Genomic DNA, 21,308 nt, shown 5'->3' on the forward strand with positions numbered 1-21,308 from the left:
CACAGGGGTGTATATGCCCAAATATGCGCGGGTTGGTACCTACTGCGTGTGTGTATGGACCCCGTACACCCATTCGTTAGTGATACGCCTGTATCACATTCACCAGTGTGATTTTGCTAGGTTTGCCTGGACTAAACAACCATTTAACTTTCTTTCTCTGCATGCAGGGGACACAAGTCCAGTAGCGCCTGTTGCAGCCGAGCATCTGGGCACGCTGTCCCTTGGTGAGCCGGGAGGTTTGCAGGGGAAGGAGGTTTACAGCCAGTGTGTGTGGCAAATGTTTCGATGCTACAGCAAGGAAAAGCCGCTCCTGCAAGTCAGGAGCCTGAAGATTTGTGCCTGTTTAGGTTCCTGAGAAGGCAGAATGGGAGGGGAAGTGGCTAAATGTCTCTAACCCACATGGATGCTTCCTGTGTTTTTGTGTGTTGCAGAGGTTTACCCTCCCAGGCTTAGTTACATGGAGCCTGGCAAGTTTTTGGGAAATGGAGTTCTTAAGACCATTGGCCTGACAGCATAGAGCTTCACCTGTACTGTTGGTTCAGGTTTATAATGGGCAGTTTAATTAATGTAGGCCAGTGAGATGCAGATCCTTGTCCTCTCTCTCTCTTTGCCATCCTTGGTATGTAGGGCAAGGCCTCTCTGTGTGCCTTGTAAAGCAGGCACCACCGCACAGCCCTGCGCTCGCTGGAATGTTAATGCAATTATCTAACTGTTACTGATTTTCCTTCATGGCTTCTTGTGAAGGACACGTCTGAAATCCTTTTCGAGCATTCTATTAAAAGCCATCAGTAAATTCAGTATTATTCCAGAAATGATGGCAATTAAAGTGTCTGCATCAGTCCCAGAAGCGGATGCTCATGGAGCAGCTTTTTAGCAGATCTTGCTGGCTGGTTTCAGAAATCTTGTGGCAGGGGCCAGGCACCGACCTCAGTTGTGCCACCAGACATCCAGAGCAGCTCTGCTGAGCTCCTGGCATGTCAACAGTCATGGAACCAAACCCAGACTTTGCCCCAGATATGTGTTGAGGGCAATCTGTATTACATGCAGGATTTCATTTGTCCGTGGATCTTTTGTATCTCTTGTTTATTGCTAATGTTAGGAGAGTAAAGAAATCCTAAGGGGAGGAGGGGGAAAGTGGCAGATAATTGAGTCTGCTTTTTGCATCCTACCAGTACATCTGAGCTGTTTTCAGTTGTTAGGTTTCTCATTTGCACTGAAGTTTTCCTGTGACAGAGAATTGCCCACGGGTTGTTCAGTGCTTTGTGCAATTTTCAAGGCATTTCTTACATTCATGCCATGACTTAAGAGCTGAGTGCACTGTGTCCCCTGGGCAGCCACGGCACCAGCATCAGGAGCAGTGGCTTTCTGGAGGAGCCAGAGACACCACATACCTTGCTTGCTGCCAGTGCAACACAGTACTGTGTTAACGGGCTCTCCCATGCCTGGGTGCCCGCAGCCGAAGTACTTTGCCAAGCATGAGTACAAGGATTGGTTGTCCTTAGGGGAATGTGGCTTTTCAGAGGAGCAGAGGAGACCTCATGGCCTGTGTAAGCTCTGTGATCTCTGCCATCAAGTGAGCAAAAGAGAATAACACACCTGCTTCCCTCCTCCATGCCTGCGGGTAGGGTTTCTCTTCTCCCTGAACGCTCGCCAGCGCAGCTGAGCTGGCTCAGAAGCTACTGTAATTCACTGCTATCTTGCCAGGCCAGCAGCAAATTGCTAGCTCATCTTTCTCCCACCTGTAGCGAGGGGAGAGGATGGTGTTTCATCCATCTTCCCAGGCCTGCTCCCCTGATGGGGCTGCTATATAGCACTATAGCAGGTGTGAGGAATTTGAGGGCAGCTTCCTAGTGGAGCTGGCTGAGAGATGTGACACTAAAGGAACGGCCAAAAGGAATGGGGAAAATAAGGGGGTTAACAGCCTTCACAGGAGCAGGCTCTTCGCTTGCTAGATGCCCCCATGCAGGCATGTCTGCATCTTGGCGTGCTTCACTGGCATCTTTGCATCGGACCCATTGGGTTTAAACAAGTTTATCACCCAGGCTTAGTCCCAGTTTGGACATTAGCACAGTGCCACATTTACAGTATTTGACTACAAAATGAGATACAGAGTATTTTGTAACCGCTCTGCTGTTGCAGAGCTGCTTGAGGAGCTCTTCCAGCCCACAGGGACTGCAGTGCCTGGGGCAGTGTCCACTGTTAAGAGTCAAGAGGAGCAGCAGGGACTGCCCTGGCTGCCCTGACATCCCCTTCATCTCTGGTGCTGCTCCGTGCTGCTCCATGGCGCACAGCCGGACAAAAGGCAGGTCCATTGCAGCAATCATGGGGAACAGGTAATTTCCAGAGATTGTAATGAGCATGTTAAGTTATTTTCCTTTCTCACCTCAATCACTTTCATAAAATGTGTTTAACGAAGAGCTGTTCTTTGCTTACAAAATGGTGCTGCACAAACTACATGGATTCCCCTGACCTTTCAGTGTGCTTTACTTGAATTGGCTGCCTCTTCATGTTCTCTGCTCGCTGCCTTAAATGGGAGAGACAGTTGAAATACAGAGTCTTTCAGCAAATACTGTGGCATATTGCCTTCTTTCCACCAGTCACAGGTATTCTTCCTAAAGGCTTAGCTATTTATTATTGATGATGTTATTGGTGTTCTTCTGTCTGGGAGCTCTGTATAATGTTTCTGGAAAGAAAAGTGTCCTGTACCCATGGTACTACTGTAGTAGAAATCAGCGTTATCTGCGGTGTGACACAGGGAAGAAGTAGGAAATGTCTGGACATGCCTGAAGGACAAAGAGCCCCTCTGTGGCCTGAGACACCACGGGGAAGCAGGACAGGTGGGGAGCAGCCAGGCAAAACAATTTTGCTGTCACAGATAATTCAGGCAAGGAAAAGTCTTCAGGCTTAGTAATCAAGGAGTTGGAAAGGTCAGTCTGGAGCAGAAAGGGATAAGAGAGGCTTGAGTCGGATGCTGGCACAAGAAAAATTTGGATCCTCCTTCCCAGCTTCCTGTAATTCCCAGACAGCTCTCCGGATTACTTCATTATTTGTGTTATCTTTGCTCCTAACGGAGTGAGTCAGGGACCAGGGTGCTACATAAGCAAAACAAAAAGCTGTACCTTTGCCAAGGGAGCTTAATACCCAACTGTGAGATGGGGGAGAGATATGAACTCTAGAGAAAGGGGGAAATGAGTGAACAGTGAAGCTGCATCATAGGGAATGGCATTGGCGTAACCGTGGCTATCACTCATCCCTGCGAAGGGAGGAGAGAGTGCAAGGAGATAATGAGGTAGGTTTGTGGGTGTTTACAAGGATCATAATACTCTGTGACAATGACGGAACAGAAAATGACACATTAAGGCAGTGTTTGGGCACCAGCTAACGTGAAAACAGTGTGAGAAGTTTTAAATCTGCAAAATTTACAGTACTACCCAAAATAACTGCTTTGCACAGGAGTCACACTTACCTCTGTAACCAGGGCACAGCCATGGTACATGCCTGTGAACTGAAAACAGATTTAAAGCAATGCTGGAAGCCCCCACCCTACATCTTGCTTGCAGAGGGTCCAGATGTGAGGTAGAGATGGGTATGGGCTGGCAGAGGCCAGATCTATGTTCAGCAAAGCAGTGGTGCATTTTGGATGTGGCTTTGCTCAAGGAAATATTAGCACAGTTGTGCAAAATGTACAGATGACACCAATGAGAGTATTAATGTCACTGTTGAATCCCCATTTCCTGGGTGGCAGCAGAGGATCTGCAGACAAACAGGCAAATAGCTGCATCTATCCAGCAGAGAGGTATCTGACAGCCAGCTATCACATTTTTCAAGGGCTTATTCCTAGCTGTTTAATACTTCATACGCTCTCTTGGGGAGGGAGGAGTGAAGAGCGGAGGAGTATATTTGGCACAGTAGGGAAGTGGACTCGGGTCTTTTCCGTCCTTTAGTGCTGTACTGTTGCAGAGGGAGAGAAAGCCTCCTTCCACAGTGGTACTAATCCTCCTCCACAGCGAGCTGAACGTTTTGAACTTGAACTACTCCTCTCATTTTTCCCCCATGTGATTGTGAGTCAGGCTGAGCTTCTCTATTCTTCTCCATAATAGAGTAGGAGATTATTTTGACTGGAAATAACCAGACACAGGTATCATGGCTGTGAATGCCTCCATGCATGCCACTTGCTAAAAGTTCTCTAGCCTTCTGCAAAGGGAGCTGGTCTTTAAAGACTGCTTAATGGAGAAGGAAGAAAAGCAGAGGAGAAGAATAACTCCTTCCTGCTCACTTCTGTCACTGGCTGTGCTAAACTTAACCTGCTGGATCGTTGGGAACATGCTGCTCTTCAAAAGCAGCTCTTTGTGGAAGAGCTCCCCTGTGACACGGGATAGCCGCAGTGAGACAGGAAGTATCCCTGACACAGTGCCTTTCTACAGGAGCTTGTAGCTGCAATCCGGTCCCACAGGCAAGTCAGGAAAGTTAGGAAAAGCCATTGCTCTCAGATCTCCAGGGGAACAGATTTTCCAGCTCCTTCTCTTCCTCTCTCAGTTCACCCTCATTGGATGAGACCAGCTGCTTGGGTTGCGTTCCCACCCCTCTGCCGTGGAGGCAGTGAGCGACCAGAGGAGCGCAGTGCAAGGGGGAAGCAGATGCAATGTAAGGCCATGTCAGGGTACATGGCTTCCTCTGCTGCCATGGCAGCTGATGCTGAGAGACACCATGCCCTGCCAGTTTTGGCTCTTGGTGGGTACCAGCAAGGCTGGTGCAGCCCCTGAGGGCTGCGTTTTAGCTGTACACTCTACTACTAGGAAGGCTCGATACTAAGGAGCATTTCACAAGATCAGGCTTTTTCATTTTATACATAAGTGGGATCATTTTATACGTAAGTTGCTTCAGGCTATTGAACCAGCCTGCTGCAGGCTAGCCAACCCCAGAAGTTTTATCTGTGCTGTAGCAACCTCAAGCCACTGCTGTTCTGCTTGTGCATCTAATGTCTCAGCTGCTTACTGAGAAACTAATGAGCTTTTAGAGATACATGGGTGCTATAAACTCCTTAGGCTAGGGATAAGCAGCTTATTGCCTTTAGGAGCACTGCCAGCCCTTGGCTCTGTTAGTGTGGTGCTTCACAGTCCCCAGGTTCTTCCTTAGCAGGAAGAGTTATAATGTGTTGCAATAAATAAGTGTATTCATAATTACCTGCACATGTGTGTGCTGCAGCCATCTCCATGGGCTGAGGTAAAACCTGGCAGCAGGACAAACAGGTAACAACAGGCCCTATGCACTGTCCCACACAACTGACTTCAACCCTTGCAAACTTCCTTCCTTGCACAGGGGCTGCACCATCTCATCAGTACAGGATGAATCCTCCACCCTCATTATGGTGAAATGGCCTTTGGCACCCAACAGCATATTCACCATGGACAGTGTGGGCAGCTTCAGAACAAAAGGTGGCTGTTTTGATTATGAAACAACTTATTTCCATTGCTGTGCCTTTGGATAGACTTACTGTGAATTCCTGTCTAGAAAATTCATTGGGTAAAAAAGGAAAAAAAAGGTAATGCACAACTAAAAGTTCATTTCCAGAGTCATTGTGAGAGCAGGTTTTTACTTTTTTAGCATGAATTCAGCCTTTGCTGTTCTCCACTTGCTGTCTACAACGTCTGCCATCAAAAGAAATCCTGCTGCAACTGGTCCACAGGCTGTAGTTGCTAAATGCTAAAGAGAGACTTCAAAGAAAATCTGCTTTGCTACTCAAAGCATCTTCATCTTTATTGGGTATTGTACTTTTTTCCCCTCTTTCATATATTACCCAGGTATAAATTAGCCCAACAGCCCTCTTTTCAGGGTATAACTGGGAACATAATTTGCTATGCAACTGTCATGTTTTTGTTAGTTGCTCTCCTTGGAACAGTTTTGGTATTAATGTAATCTTCAGGGAGAGTTATTTCAGATGCTCAAGCACCTTCTGATACCATCTTTTCACTCGAGTAAATAGAAATCTGAAAGCTTATTTCTTTGCTGCTCTGTCATCCTTACATATTACCTTTCTTGTTGGTTTATACTTATGCACAGCTTATAGTGAAGCCAGAACTATTCTCTTATTTTGGGACTCAGTACAAATGGAGACCCCCCCCTTGTCTATGGCCCTTTCCTTCTCCATAGCTGATTGAAACGAAAGGTTGAGCAATGTAAAAACCTTCAATGTGGCTAAAGCAGTGAGATTCAACAATATCAGAGAGCCCATGAGCACTGCTTGAATGCTACATTCTTGGTTAAGTGGATGCTGTCTGTTTAGATACAGCCCTTGTCAGGGCGCTGGAGTGGGATGATGATCCAGCAGCATATTCTCATGACCGGAGGTTGGTTCAGAGGCTGGCTCAAGGCTCTGCTGCTGAAGTGGTGCAGACAGCTCAGTGCCACGCCTGGAATCCAAATTAAGCTGTCACTGGATTCATGTCCACGGGCTGAAAGTCACTAACGAACCTTTCTGTATTTAAATTACTTTTTCAACAAAGCCATTTAATTTTCAACCATAGAAATGGCACATAAAAAGGTTTTGCAGTTCAGGAGTGCTCTTGGGTCTCAACCAACTTTGTAGGAGGTTAAGTAAAGTGTAAGAACCTTTTTTTACCATCGTACCTTATCAACTGAGCTTTTAAGGCAGGCTGATGAAAAGCAATCTATTATTTTAATAGCACTTTCTCTCTGGTAAAAGGTCTTGCTAGCTTACTGAAGCAGAGCTCAAAATAACAGATTAAAAACTGTCAGAAAAACTGTGATGTAGTTTGGAGCCGAGTGAGAATTGTGGCCAAGATCTGAGCCTGCCCAAACCATGAGTTAAGTGGCAAAAACGCCCCAAGATTCCCTTGTTCATCACGCAAGCTGTTAAGGATAACAAACAGCTTATTTGTTTGGGGTCAGGTTGGCTTTTTCTTAGTTGTGCCTTTTGTGTGAAGGGTGTTTCTTTGCGAGGATTGGGTGGTTTAATTTATTTTTATATATTTGGCCTTTTGCTCTTGTATGTTCTCTAATAATGTTCACTTCAGCAATGCAATGCTGATGAGAGAAAACCTCCTGGAGCTGTGTTAAACCTGAAGTCTTCCTACCTGGGAAGAGCAGGGTGTGGGGTTTTGGGAAAATCCAACAGGATTTCACATTTTTTGTGATCTTGAATTGTTGTGGTTAGACAAAAACAAAGCTTAGGAAACAAAGAAAAGACATTGGTTATATGCATAGTACAAAAGCCTTGTAGAAAGCCTCTGTGTATCATTTGGCTGCCAATTAGATTATCTTTACAATAAGGACATGATGACTTGGAGGATTGTGGAGAGCTCATCCCTGCAATGCATGAGCCCAGGCTGGGAAACAGACCTCACCTGCCAGTTCTGAAAGGCTGTTTCCAGCTTTTCTTCTTGAAGGAGGGACCTGGCTCTGCTACCAACAAAGTGGCAATTCTGAGATTGATTTCAAAGGGAGCTAAGCTGAGCTCCATGAAAAGGGAGCGCTAGCATGCAATGCTGCTTTTCTTTTTTTCTTATTAATGTGACTAATTAAATGTTTGTGTTTTTTAAGCACTAACTGTTTTTTGATGGTCGTTCAGAGACTTTGAGAAAGTCAATAATTTTGATGGAATAAGACTGTAGACTCCAGAACAAAGTCCACATGGAATCCGTGATGTTGCTAGGATACAGCTATTAGTATTTTCAGTGGCTGGGGTGTTTTTTTGGTGTGTTTTTTTTAACAGAGTCAGCTTAACCTCTCTTACAAACAGGAGGAGAATACGTGACTGATCCTGTTTACACAACGCTCCCTCAATTTACAGTAACGAAGACCAACTTGACCTATTAGTTTCAGCCACTTTTATTTCTGGGGAAGAAACACAAAGAGTAATTTTGACCTGAGCTGCAGGGAGCACGTTTGATCCGAACCTTGATGTTTGAAAGCAGCGTGCAGGATTTTGTCCCTGTGGGTGATGCATCGCTGCAATCCGTCTCCCTCTAGTGGTTTACTTCCACAGGGGCCCTTGGCTCTTCTGGCTTGGACAGGTACCAGGTTTCATAATGTGATGCAGAAAGGTGGATGACCCCTATGAGCTGAACCGTAGAGCAGCACCGAGCTCATCATTTTCAAGAGATGAGCATAAAACCTATAAAATATTTTTGGTGGGTTTAATATTTTATAGTTTATTTCTTATTTACAGTATCAGTAGTAGATGAGGCTTTCCATCCCAGGCTTGCTTTGCAGTACAGGCTAAAGTGGTTTGCTTGGTGTGTAGGATGTGACTGTTGCACATTGTTTCCTTCAGCTGTATAGCGGGATGCCTGTAGAAAAAAAGATCAGTATTTAAGCTCATGTTCCACATCAAAGCCAATGCCAGATGTGGTGCCAATACCATTCTTTTTTTTATGTAACACAGAATAGCCTTGTGGATGGTGCTATTTTGGGATCCCCGTGTTTGGGGAAGTGATATCTAAGTGAAACCCTCTGCAGATATTTTACTGGGAAATAAGGAGAAGCAAGCTGTTTGGAGTTTGTTTCCAATATACAACTTAGCTTTGAGGTTTCTTGCATTTAATACCCATGACCTCATCTTTGCTGGGAATCTCTTTCTTTAACACCAAAGATAGCTCCAGTGCCTTACAAGCATGGGGAATGGGAAGGTATAAGGACGAAAGAAAAAGCCTAGTATCCAAAACTATGTAAGGGATTCAAGACTCCTAATACCCAATGCATGGATTGAATGCTGAGGTAAGACAGTTCAGCTCCCCCAAGGTGGCTAGGTAAAGCATAAAGGTCTAATCTAAAGCATATTGAAGTCAATACATGCCTTTACTTAACTGTAAAGGGCTTTGGATGAGGCTCAGTCTTCCTTCACAAGTGATGGTAACAAGAAAGTGTGATTCTGCAGTGCATCAGGGATCCTGGAGAGACTGATGCCTTTCCAGCTAGAACACCAGTCTGAGGCAGGTAGAGGACTGGTACTGCCACCTTCATATTCACATCTGGCAGAAGTCCATCCTGCGATTTGCTTTTTCATATAGCAAGGAGCTATTTGGCCATGGTTTTTCCCTTAAAAACTGTAATAGAGAGAAAGCTTGGAGAAATCTAGGATTACCTGCCCCAAAAGTTAGCAAGCTCCCATTCCATTTTCACAGGCCCCCAGACCAAGAGGTTATGAGATGCCATCACCTTCCTGTGAAGCATTTTACTGTATGTTCATCAGTTACAGAGTAACTTTAAGGGCAAGGTTTTACTTTTGTTTGACTTTCACTTAATGCTCAGCTTCTCTTGGGCAATCAGGAATGTTACCCCTTGGGATATTGCTTAAAACACTTGGACACTGCTCTGTAAAAGCTGCACAGCAGTTCCCATGATAGTGATTTTGGAGCCGATTTTGTCTCTCATTTTTATTTTCTCTTTTCAGGATGAAGTTTCCACACAGTGTCCTGGCCAAAAATGATTTGATTTTGGATTATAACTTGAGCAAGAACTATTCTATTAATTTTTTAATATAAAAAATATGCATTTGCTACTAGCATGTGGAATTAAGTTCCTGCACTTTTTAGCAGTTCCACAGCTGAAAAAGCAGACATACAAATACAATATGCACATGGTCCTCTCTGAGGTTTGTTCTAGCATCACTCACAGACAGTTAATAGGAATCCTGTTTTTGCAAGGAGGTCATGGACACTTATGGGGTGCCCATGAATGCATGATCTGGCTTTACTTTTATGTAATTGTATACGGTTAGGGTTTTTTAGACTTTCACAATGCGTATGTAGGAACTTTTATAGTAACGAAAGAAAAGATCCATTTGAACTGGACTTCTTTTTGTAGTAGTGATTGGTTATGTCAATTGTACAAGCTAAGGCAAGGTTCCTCTGCTTGTTCGACTTTGGCAGGCTCATGTATTTGAAGGAAGACTTCTCTGAACGGGAGGTGGCAGGAACCAGCTGTGTGAGGAGCCTCTCCTATGGAGCAATGCTTGGTTCTGTGCTGGAAACCTTCTGTCCCAGGCAGGACCGGACGCAAGCCTGCGAGGAAAACGGGTAGCGAGCCAGTTTGTTTTCAACAAAACAAAGTTATGCAATATCATTTAGTTCTGACATGTTCCCAACATGCAGCAAATGAAGAACTCACTAAATACAGTATATCTCTGGCCGTATCATTTGAATATAACTGGTTTCCATGACAACCTCCACTTAACAGCTTGGCTGATATGAAATCATTCCTAGATGAGGGAGCTTTTGCCAAAAGCATTGGGATTCAACACTTTAATATCATGTTTTAGGTTTTTAAAAAAACATTTATTTAAGCCTCTGGAAGCAAATATCGACTAAAATACCTCCATCCTCACCTCTGCTCCAGCTCTCGGTTGATCACTTTATCTTCCTGGGAACATTTCAGAAGCAGCTCTTGTGTTACTTAATATGCTTCTGAAGTCCCAGGCAGTGTTTCAAGAGCAAGTGATCGTGACACCAGCGTTTACTAGAGAAATTCCATTTCATGGCTGTTGGCTCAGCCTGCAAGGCAGCAGAGCAGCAGCTGGGCACAGCAGCCAAGGCTTCTGCTCCAGCCATCCCTCAAGTCCAGAAAGGTTTATGCTCCATCTACCTCTGCCTCAGAGTGAGAAAGAGGAGCTTCAGCTGGGGAAAGGTGAAGCCCAACATTTCACACAGTTCATTTTGCATCGGGAGCACTGAACTAACAAACCCAGGTTATCTATTAGATCTGTTCTAGGGCGAGGTACCTGTTGCCTCAAAAATAGCTGTGAAATGCTTCCAGGGTGGAAATGCAATATGACTGCTCATATGGTGCTTGTTCCCCTCCTCCCTCCCAGGTGCCACATTGCATTAGAATACAGCTAAAATAAGCCTAATGCTTTCCTAGTATTTCTCATGTGCGCAGGCATTGCAGTTGCCACAGTGATGGTACACAGCTGTCAGTGGCAGAAAGGATGGTCCTGATGGTTTCAAGAGTCAATCTGCCCTTTCGAAACACCCTTCCTTATATCACAGGGATTTCCTTCTCTAGCTGGGTGCAGGGGCTGTGGGAAAACCTACTGGAAGAGGCAAATAACCTTTCAGGCATATGTAATGTACCCCTTGCTGTCAAGATTTTGGGATCAGCAGGGATTATAACAGCAGGGATTAAGATCTCAAGTAAAACCATGGAAAGAGTTATGAAGTATTTATTGTTTCTTCTGGTTACAGTGTGCCTTCTTCAGCTCTAATTAGCCCCAGCATGGAGTGACTGCTGTGCCAGATTGGTACCTGAAACTGGGTGCAGGCAAGCAGTGCTAGAACACCCAGAATGGGGCAGAATGGCATTCCCCACTTCAGTTTGTTGGGGCTTTTTTCTCCCCAGTTGTTACCTGGGAAAATTTCAGCTGTTACCCATCTGAAATCAGCTGAGCTAATGACTGCTGACTCCTGCTCTCACCCACACAGCCCTGCTTTATAAGGCCTTAGCAGCAAATTACTTGTTCACCTGGAGAGCTCTGCAAGTGAAAGGCTGAGAGAAGGCATGGAATGGAGCCAGAAGCTGCTTCTATGGTGGTGAGCTTTAAGCGACTGATCACACCTTTGCAGCATCCTGTAGCACGGGACTGTGCCATAACACTGTTTATGGTAAATCTGCTTGAGAGGGTACAGAAGCACAGGAGACAGCATCACCAGGGTTTCTGTTAAAAGCAACCTTCAAGATATATGCAAATATAAATATATATTTAATAATTAAAGTCCTATAAATATCTCTCTGAAAATGCTGATAATTTCCTGGGACTTTCAGTTGATTTAGTTCAGGGTGTGCTGGCAGCGTGAGCTGGCTGAGCAGAGTCGGGATGCTGTTCTCATGATCATTTTTTCTTATGAGATCCATCTCAGGAGGCTCATTCTTGCCTCTGTGTCACGACTCCCTAGAAATCTCTGTAGGCAAAGGATGCGCTAATTTGATGCATCCTATGATTGCCCTTCCTCCACAACCAGATTAATTTACTGTTAGCTGAGATTCCCACAATGTACCTTATGCCACTGTGAAGCCTGGTGTTTACTGATGTAAATAAGAAATAAATGGAAGCTTTACATGTCTCTTATGGAATAACGATATAGGCTCTGCTGCCTGGTACTGTGTCTCAGAGGTGAGGGGGTTGTACTTCTATTTTGCTCTTTGCAGCTCGGGCTGTTTATAACAGAATAATCTGTTTTCAACCTCAGCTATAATGATTTAAATGCTGAGCAGCTCTCTAATAATGGAATCTGGAGGTTTTCACTCAAGTGTGTGGTTCCCATCAGAGGCAGGTGCTGGATTCAAAGTTAGTTTTTGTACTACAGTCTGGTGTGTTTGGCCTTATATATTAGGTATGGAGGCTGTCCATCACAGAGGGAAGATGTGGCCCTTTAGGGTTATAAGAAATTAGCACTCTCCTCCTCTCTTCTCCAGCCCTTCTGAGAAAATCTGTGCCTACATACCGCAACCGATTGTGATTTCTTTTTTTTCCAGGATTAGTATTTTTGGTGGCCTCACCATCAAAATAGAGAGAAAAGTCTTGGAGTGGGCATACCAATGAGTTTTTAGATTCCAAGCTCTCCCAAATTATCTTGCCTTCTATTTAAAGAGGAGTAAATTAAATTGCAAGAGATGGCACAACTGGTTTTCCAGATCTTATTTAATTTGGTTTAGCAGTTAGCATTTTCCATCTGCACAACATAATGATTAACTTTTTTTGTTTCTTCATTGTCACTGTACAGGCTGCTTTTTATGGCTGATCTCTGGCCTTTCCTACTGTTACAGCTTTCTGTCTTTAAAGCAGTGTGTCTTTATTGATTTTTTTCTTTTAGGATGAAGTATGTACAAAACTATTAATCCTGCTAAATGTGCTTGCAAGGAAACCCATGTGATTCACGGCCTTTGATCCTGCTATCACTTATGTGGGTGTTTAACTTTACTACTGTTTATAGTGCCACTGGGGAGAATCTTGATTTAAAAAATACTATCATAAAAATAACGTGAGGTTTTTCGTGCATGTCCATGCTGGGTTATGAGGGGCATCTCCCTATAAAACCAAGCATGTAAATTAAATCGGCTGCAAAGAAGAAGATAGATAAATTATCTCCCCAAGTCTGGAAAGGTTCATGGTTACGTTATTGTTCCCATCCATGCTCAGTGTGTATGGTATTAATTCCTTCCCTTTGTGAATGTGCAAGGATTTTGTGTCCCAAAACTTGGATTTTTAGAGAGATATAGTTTGCTGGTCAGCATTGCCAAGCCAAACTGTGCACGAAGGACACTGTCTTCAGAAAGGCAGCCCCAGAGCTTGGTTTGGTCTCTGGTGTGATCTGTGTATGTGCAGTACAGGGGCTGCTAGCGGTGCATGGTGTGCAGGATGCTGGCACTGGGCACCCTGCCCACCCAGACACCTTATGGCCCTGGGTTCTCGCAAGAGTCTAACAAAGCGGATCAACACTTCCACTCCTCTGTGCCCCGATGTGGCTGGGGGTGAGCACATGGGTCTGGGTAAGTGCCCCTTTCTGGAGCCACTCATGCCCTCGGATGGGCCTTGGCCATGTCCACTGCTGTCACCATCAGCGTGGCTCCGTCCACACCACCCATCCTTCTGTCCTTGCGCCTCTCCAGTGGCCTCTGGTCCCTCCGGATGTGTCCCTGCCCTACCCCGAGTCCCCGAGCCCTGCTCACCCCCCTCCATCGTCCCGCCCCTCGCTCGGCTCCTCATCCCCAACCTCCCCCGCCGCGTCCTTTGTCCCCTCCCCGCGTCCCGGCCCGCCCCTCGCCCCCCGCCCGGCCGGGGAGCCGGCGCTCAGCCCCCCCCAGCGGGAGGCGGCGGGCGGCCGAGGCTGCCGCTCCACTCGCCATGGACCTTCTGGCTGGAGGAGTGAGTGGGGTCGGGGGGGGGGGGGTCTTACGGAGGGGAACCCCCAAAACCCGTCTGTGGGAAGCTTTGACGGGCTCTCCTGTGGGACACCGGCAGATGATGTTGCGCTGCGAGTGGGAAAAGCGGCCGTGAAACGGAGCCAGGCGGTGTTCCTTCCTTCCCATCGAGGGGGAGCCTCAGCGTTTTCCGGGGGGTAGTGAATGAAGCGTGTTTGGGAAACGCTTTCGGGTTTGTAGTTGAACGGGTGAGCGCTGATTAGGGAACTTCAGTGCCCGTTTAAACGCTGAATTTAGAGGTGATGCTTCGAGCCCTGCGGACAGGAGGCTGGACGCTCTGGTGCGTTCCCCAGACGGATCGAGGTCCCCCTGTAATGCTTTAACAGCAAGGTTTGGCTCCTGTAGACGATGAGATCTTTAAATCTGATGTGATCTGGTTTTAAGGATTAACTAGGATTTATTAATGAACGGCAGTGTTCACACTGCGTTTCACACGCTTGAAGTTCCACTCCAATCGTCACGGAAAGCTGGTGCAGAGGGAACTCATCCCCGAGGTGCCTGCAACTAGGTACAGGGCGAAAGCACCGAAGTCAGAACTGAAATAGAAGTTTTAAACCCTGAATCTGATATTGTTTTTCTGGGGTGTGTTTTCTGACTTCGTGGTTTTCACCTTCTACAGCTCCTTTTTCTCAATTTTCAGTTGTATTTCTCTTCTCCTCCCACTCCAGAAGGAGTTTTCTCCTTTTCAGCCTTTCTGTGGCTGAACATATTGTCTGGTACTACTGGTAAAATTCTCCTTTGTTTCGGAGTTTTGAGTTGGTTTGTTTGTTTGTTTTGTAACTTTTCAACGGCACACACACAGTGTGTGGAGACATGGAGGTTCATGACTCTACAGAGTCCCATAGAAGTGGCTGTGACATTTATCGGTGTGCCCACTGAGGTTCGATGGTGGGATCGTTGCTTAGACTTGGAGAGGCTGGACTTGCCACAGAACGCAAGTGTAGCCACTTTTTAAACTTACTTTAGCCACTTCTAGTGTGGAGCAGTGATGTTTCCTAATGAGCTAGTATTGATTTTTTGACTGCTACTACATTTTACCCTTTACTTGGACTGAAAAGCAGGGAGAAATGATGCTTAAGGATAAACAGACGCTGAGATGGATACATAATCTGCTTCTATTAAATTACTGTGAGAGATCCATGACATACATTTTAATATCTCCAAAATGTATCTTTTCATTAAGTCACACTGTTAAAATAAATACCCATCAGCTGAATGGTACTTTCTATAACAACTAGTGATATGCCACCAATTATTCCCTTGGGGTTCATGACCTTGCTTTTATCATGGAGTCACTCAATACATGTCCTGCTTTAGAAGTAAATGCCTTTGGTTTATCTGCAGCAGCACTTGTTTCTGTGAGTGCCTGGGCACTCAGAGGAGGCTGGGATCCTGGGACCAGGTTCAGGTTCATTGCCATTATTTCACGTGTCATGGGGCGTGTGCACTTCCCGTAAGTGCTGAGCCTTTCTCGGTATGTGTCTGAAATAGCAGCCATCTGATACCACTCTTTTGTATCTTGCCCCATATATGCTTTAGGAAAGTGAGCATGATGAAAGTGTTTGGGGGAATCTCATTCACCAGTTTGACAAATAAGATCCCATCTATGATCTTCGAATGCTTATGGGTCAGCAGCTTCATAGAAGAGAAGCCGTCAGGTGTTTTTCTCTTAGGAGAAACAAGATTTCCCTTTAAACTGTTAAAATGTTATAAGGTCATATGCTAAAAGCTGTGAAACCAGGAGTTTAGATCTGCTGTTTCGTTTGTCCACGTTTTCAAGTTCATACCTGCATGTCTCATCTGTAGTACTTCTGCATGCTGTGATGTTATGGGGCATGGGGAATTTCAGTAAGTCTTGCAGATGCCTCTGGTGCCACCTTGGGAAGCTGGTTCATGTTGGTGGCACTTCATGCTTGTGTTTATCTTGGTGAGGCTCTGGATTGGTGCTGGGTCCTGTTTACAGCAGCCTCTAGCTTTGAAAGTAAAGATTGGCTTTCCAGTTCTTGCTACACTTCATAGTCTTTTAATTTTATTACAACGTGCATCCCTGAATATAAACAAATTAGAAACAAGGAAGGGTTACAGAGCTGGTTGCTTATATCCACGTGGTGTAGCACATTCAACACAGGGATTGCACAGAAGTCAAGTGAAATGGCCATCAAAGGCTGGGATGTCCTGAATAACAAGCCATGTTAAGCACTTGAAATCATCCCGTAATGGGATTTAGGGTTATGGATCTGGGTGCAATCTTTGTGTAAATATAAAGCTGTGAAGCTGATTATGCTTTTTGATGTAATTTAGCATGGGTATTGTATGCCAGTTTATGTTTACTGTTACACCAAGTAAGCCTTTCCCTACCAAAATATCAGAGGGAGCATACTAGCACTAGTAGCTGCTTGATTTTTGAGCCTCATGACAAGAAGCTGGAGGTTTTGCCAGTAGTAACAGCTTTCAATTCAATGTGTGTGCACGCACATGCAGTGATGAAGATGTTGCATACCCTTGCAAAAAGCCATCCCTTGAAGATCTAACTGCATTTGAGCTGACAGTGTTGCTGACAGACTGTTTTCAGTCAACAGCAAGGAAAATACCAGCACCCTTGTATACAGATCAGTGCTGTCAGAAATTGAGCACACATCACACAACAGCCTAGTATGGAAGTCTCGTTTCTAGCTAAACTTCATCACACAGGGCAGATTGCCTTACAGGATTGTGGCCTGCCTTCTTGCCTGCTTTTGAACAGTGCTTTGTAGGTGTCATTTGTTTCTATTGCAAGAATAGTTTCACTCTTCTGTATTCTGTGAGGGTAAGAATATGCTTATAAAAATAGTCAAATATGGTAGTAATAATGTTATTAGTCTACTCCAGGAAAGTGAAATGATCCTTACATAAACGTTTTATCCTTATGTGCTTTTTTTTTCCTCTCTGTGTGTTGTACTGGAGTTCCATATAAATAAAGTTTAATAGATACATTCTGATGACTGAACCATTTTCATAATAATTGTGAATCTTCATAACAGAACACATCAGATATTTGAAACTAAGCTTAATTTCCCTTCTTCTGTATAGCAAAATCTTATTTATCTAGGATCATCTATTTCATCTATTAAAGCTTACGAGTAGGTGGCTTACAATGAAAAATGATGGTTAATATTATAAGAACGTTCAACCCATTAAGTGCATTTTGACAATTTCTGATGGCATGAAATCAGTCTTTGTACTCAGAATGGATTACCAGATTTATTTAGTTGCCACTGCATGGTTTTGAGTTTATTCTTTGTAAGTAAATATTTTGCTTATTTATACCAAAAGCAGTTGCTGCTAAGTACTTACAGGGGTGTTCTCAGAAGTTCTTGGCAGCTTTTAAAGCTCCCGCTAAAGCTATGATGAGATTCCCACTGGGAAACACAGGCCAGTGTGAGCACACATGAAAAAACTTCTGTTTCCCTGTGAAGAATTAAGGATAGGAGAGCTGCAACTCAGCATCAGACATTAACATAAGCATAACCACCTGGAGGTTTATTCATGGGTAAAACAATGGAATTTATCTTTGTAGCCTTTGTTCTTTATTGGTGCTGGAATAATGAAGGAGTAGTGAAGCAAGCTTGCATTAGGATTCAGTTTGCCTAGGTTATTCCTGCTTCCATGTTCCACTTTTAATGATACCCATGCAGTTTACCATGAGATGCTGTGTAGTGGGCCTGGCATGATTAGGCAACTTGATTATTCCTGACGTTGCAGTAAAATTTTTCCCATAAGGATTCTGAAGATGCAGGAAAGTGGCATCCCAGGGCACAGAACAGGCAGCCCAGGGGGACAGTTTCAAGTGTCAGTTTTTGCAGGGTTCTTGTTTTGGAGTAGAATGTGTTGTAAAGTACACAACCATCTACTTCTACCTTATAGTGTGTTTGCTAGAAGAGTTACAGAAGTAGGAATTTCTACAGATTCCTTCACTTGGAAGTCATCTGACATTTCCACTGACTTAATTTAAACTTACTCTGTGTACTCAGTAAAAACTAAAATCACAATTTCATGGGTTTCAAGGCATGAAATGGTTGTCATCTGTGCAGATCTGAGTTTATGGGTGGCTATTGCAAAAACACAGTGGTTTAGATTTGTCAGCTTTTCCCTTCTGTCTGTGATGAGAATACTGCCTTTGCTTTATAATCATCCATTAAACTGATTTTTTTCAGGTGTAAGTTCTGCAGCAAATGATCCTGAACTTTTCAGTTGCTGCATGTAATAGTTTTTTCATTCACAGTCCTTTCAATAGGGTTTTTAGTTTAGCTGGTTTAATTAAAAGGTTTTGGGGTTCATGCTCATACCCGTAAATTATTGATGCTTTCCAGAGCTGGATGAAAGGCTGAAATAATGCCGTGTAATCTTGTGGGCATGGAGCACTTCCCAGGCAAGTGACTAGAAATTAATGGTCACTCACCTTAACTTTTGAAAAGATAACTTGCTGTTTGGATGGTGTTTTCTGCCAGCTGATCACATTTCTCTGATCCGTTTCTCTGGAAAACGTTATTTGCAACTATCAAAATTAACCATTTTATGACCTCAGAGTGGAATATTCTCTGCTCTCGTGAGACCTCACCTGGAGTATTGTGTGCAGTTCTGGTGTCCTCAACAGAAAAAGGACATGGAACTGTTGGAACAAGTCCGGAGGAGGCCATGAGGATGATCTGGGGACTGGAGCACCTCCCGTATGAAGACAGGCTGAGAAAGTTGGGGCTGTTCAGCCTGGAGAAGAGAAGGCTGCGTGGAGACCTCATAGCAGCCTTCCAGTGTCTGAAGGGGGGCTATAGGGATGCTGGGGAGGGACTCTTCATTAGGGACTGTAGTGACAGGACAAGGGGTAACGAGTTAAAACTTAAACAGGGGAAGTTTAGATTGGATATAAGGAGGAAATTCTTTCCTGTAAGGGTGGGGAGGCACTGGAATGGGTTGCCCAGGGAAGTTGTGAATGCTCCATCCCTGGCAGTGTTCAAGGCTGGGTTGGACAAGGCCTTGGGTGAGATGGTTTATTGTGAGGTGTCCCTGCCCACGGCAGAGGGGTTGGAACTGGATGATCTTAAGGTCCTTTCCAACCTGAACTATTCTATGATTCTGACTGTCTTAGCTGCTCTTTCAAATGGCACTGAATTTTCTGGATGGCTATCATGATTGTCTAGATAACCTTTGTGAAGGCTCTCCTTAAAGAATAGATTTTAATCTTGTTTTGACTAGAATTTACTATTGAAGCATCTCAGTGGCAGTATCAGTGCGAGTATAGAGAGCAGCAGTACTGCATGTTGTACAATAATGTTAAGCCTGTGCTCATTGGTCACTTCTACGTTAGCAAACTGGCAGTAGTACCTAAGAGAAGTAATTTCTTGGACAGCGCTGCGAGACAACAAGAGGCAAAGTTACCTCAGGCTTTGCCTGCTTGTGTTCTATTATACATGAAACAGTAGGAGAGGTGCTACTTCTGTCAGCAACAAGGAAAAAACAAGGGTAGTTTGATGCAAATCCTCCACTCCTGACTGACAAACACAGTTAAATCACCTGGTAAGGTTTAAATCTGTTTTAACTTACTACTACTTTTTTGTGTGTGCATTCAAAAGCCATCTGCTCTTTCTGTTAAATAATGTGAATTTCTGTTTGTTCTTTAATGCTGAGTGTGGAGCGTAAAGAAAACAAACAACAACAAACAAAGCAAAGCACCAAAAAAGACCCCAACCCCAACCCTTACTATGTTAATTCCTCCTGAACACATTGATCAATGTTCTTGTGGTGGCTGTTTTCAAGTTACCAGTTTTTCCACAGGAGTTTTCATAGTTCACGAGCCACAGGACTTGAACTTGAGCCCCAGATTTCTTGAGGGGTTTCTGCTTGTTTTGATGACCTCTAGTTAAAGTGATCTTTGAGGTTTGGACATGTGATGCTTTTCTCATCAGTTCCGTTGTTGCAGTGTACTCGTATCTAGTGATAAACAGGCAAGTAGTAAAGTCTGTGTCTGTTCTATACTAAAAAACTTGGGAGGGATTTCTCTGCTGGTTTCGTATGTCTTTTTAAAGTAACTTGTTTTGATAGGGGCCTCCAAAAAACCTTGGAGCTGATATTGAGGTTTTGAAGATGTGATTGGTTTCAGTAGTTTTGCGTATTAAATGTCTTCCTTTACAGGAATATCTCGTTCTTGTGCTAAAGCCCAAATTATATCTCTAGCAACTGAGAGGAACTTCTAGTTTTTTGCTGGGCACACTTCATGCTGATCAGATGTATCAGGGCAAACAGCCTCCCATCAGGAGGGTTACTGAGATCTAGTTTTCTCTTTCAGTTTCTTCAGCGGGTCCCTGAGCAACAACTGTGTTTTCTTCTGTTTCCTCACCTCTGCTCTGTTGCCTCTGTTTCCAGGTTTAGTCATTTTACACCTTTTTGTTTCCTCTTCTGAGGTGCAATGGGAGGTTGCTTTGCCTTTGATATTCCTCTTTCCTTAGAAATCCTACTTTGGCTTCAGGGGATTGGGGGGGGGGGGGGGGGATGTTTCCAGTTTTAACAAACTGCCTTAGTAATTTTTACCTCATTTCCCCCCAAATTGTGCCTGTGGGGGCACGTGCTGGGAATTGTAAAAAGGGGTGTTATGGTGTGCTATTACTGGGAATTGTGAAATAGGTGTTACGATGTGCCTTTAGTGTGATGACAGGAGCCAGTGAGGTCTCTGCATGTGGATGCACCATCCCACGTCTCATGCACTGAAAAGTTGTGATGATGGTTAGAAATAGAATCATTTACATTGGAAAAGACCTTTAAGATGATGGGGTGCAGTTGGTACTGTATGTGCCCAAAGGAGGCAGTTCTGGATGGGGAATTGGGAGTAATCAGTGTGCGGGTGAGCTAGAGAAGCTAAACCGTGCCTGGCATATGTCAGTGTAACCCTAAGGGCTGGTAATGGACCCAGCCCAAGTATGATCAGGCAATGAAGAAGATAAGATTTTGTAATGGGCTATGCTTGTGAAAGCTGGAAAATCTTGAGTCTGGCAAAACAATGTTTTCTTGGTAAGCTCATAGACCTTGAGGAGCGGTGGAAGACTGATAAATGAACCATCTGCATCAGAAGAAGAGTAACAACTAACTTCAGACAGATTAGAAAGGAACACAGGTTGAGAAATACGGAAGTAAGTTTGAAAAGCCTAGCAAAACAGAAGATAACTGTGTCCCTGAAGGAAATTGTTTCGTTACAATACAAAAACCACACCCACTGAGATAAGAGATCCTTGGCTGCAGAGGAACTTACGGTAAATGAAATTGCTCACTGGATGATAGGGGGATGTTACTAAACTCTTGAGCAGAGGCTAGCATCCACACCTGAGTAACGTGAGGTGTGCGAGCTT

The 21,308-nt window shown here is 44.4% G+C and overlaps 1 protein-coding gene across 1 annotated transcript in view; it reads left to right on the plus strand.

Annotated features, from left to right (window-relative positions):
- Positions 1 to 21,308, plus strand: part of EIF4E3 (eukaryotic translation initiation factor 4E family member 3) — a 28,620-nt gene that overhangs the window by 497 nt on the left and 6,815 nt on the right. Inside the window, exon 2 of the mRNA XM_061456217.1 lies at positions 13,624 to 13,879. Within this exon, the coding sequence (XP_061312201.1) occupies positions 13,624 to 13,879 (256 nt within the window). The remainder of the gene's footprint in view (positions 1 to 13,623; positions 13,880 to 21,308) is intronic.

This window comes from Pezoporus flaviventris, unplaced genomic scaffold, assembly GCF_033815535.1.
Source record: "Pezoporus flaviventris isolate CSIRO_AGI_PZ_B2104156 unplaced genomic scaffold, CSIRO_AGI_Pfla_v1 ptg000021l, whole genome shotgun sequence".
NCBI classification, from domain to species: domain Eukaryota; kingdom Metazoa; phylum Chordata; class Aves; order Psittaciformes; family Psittacidae; genus Pezoporus; species Pezoporus flaviventris.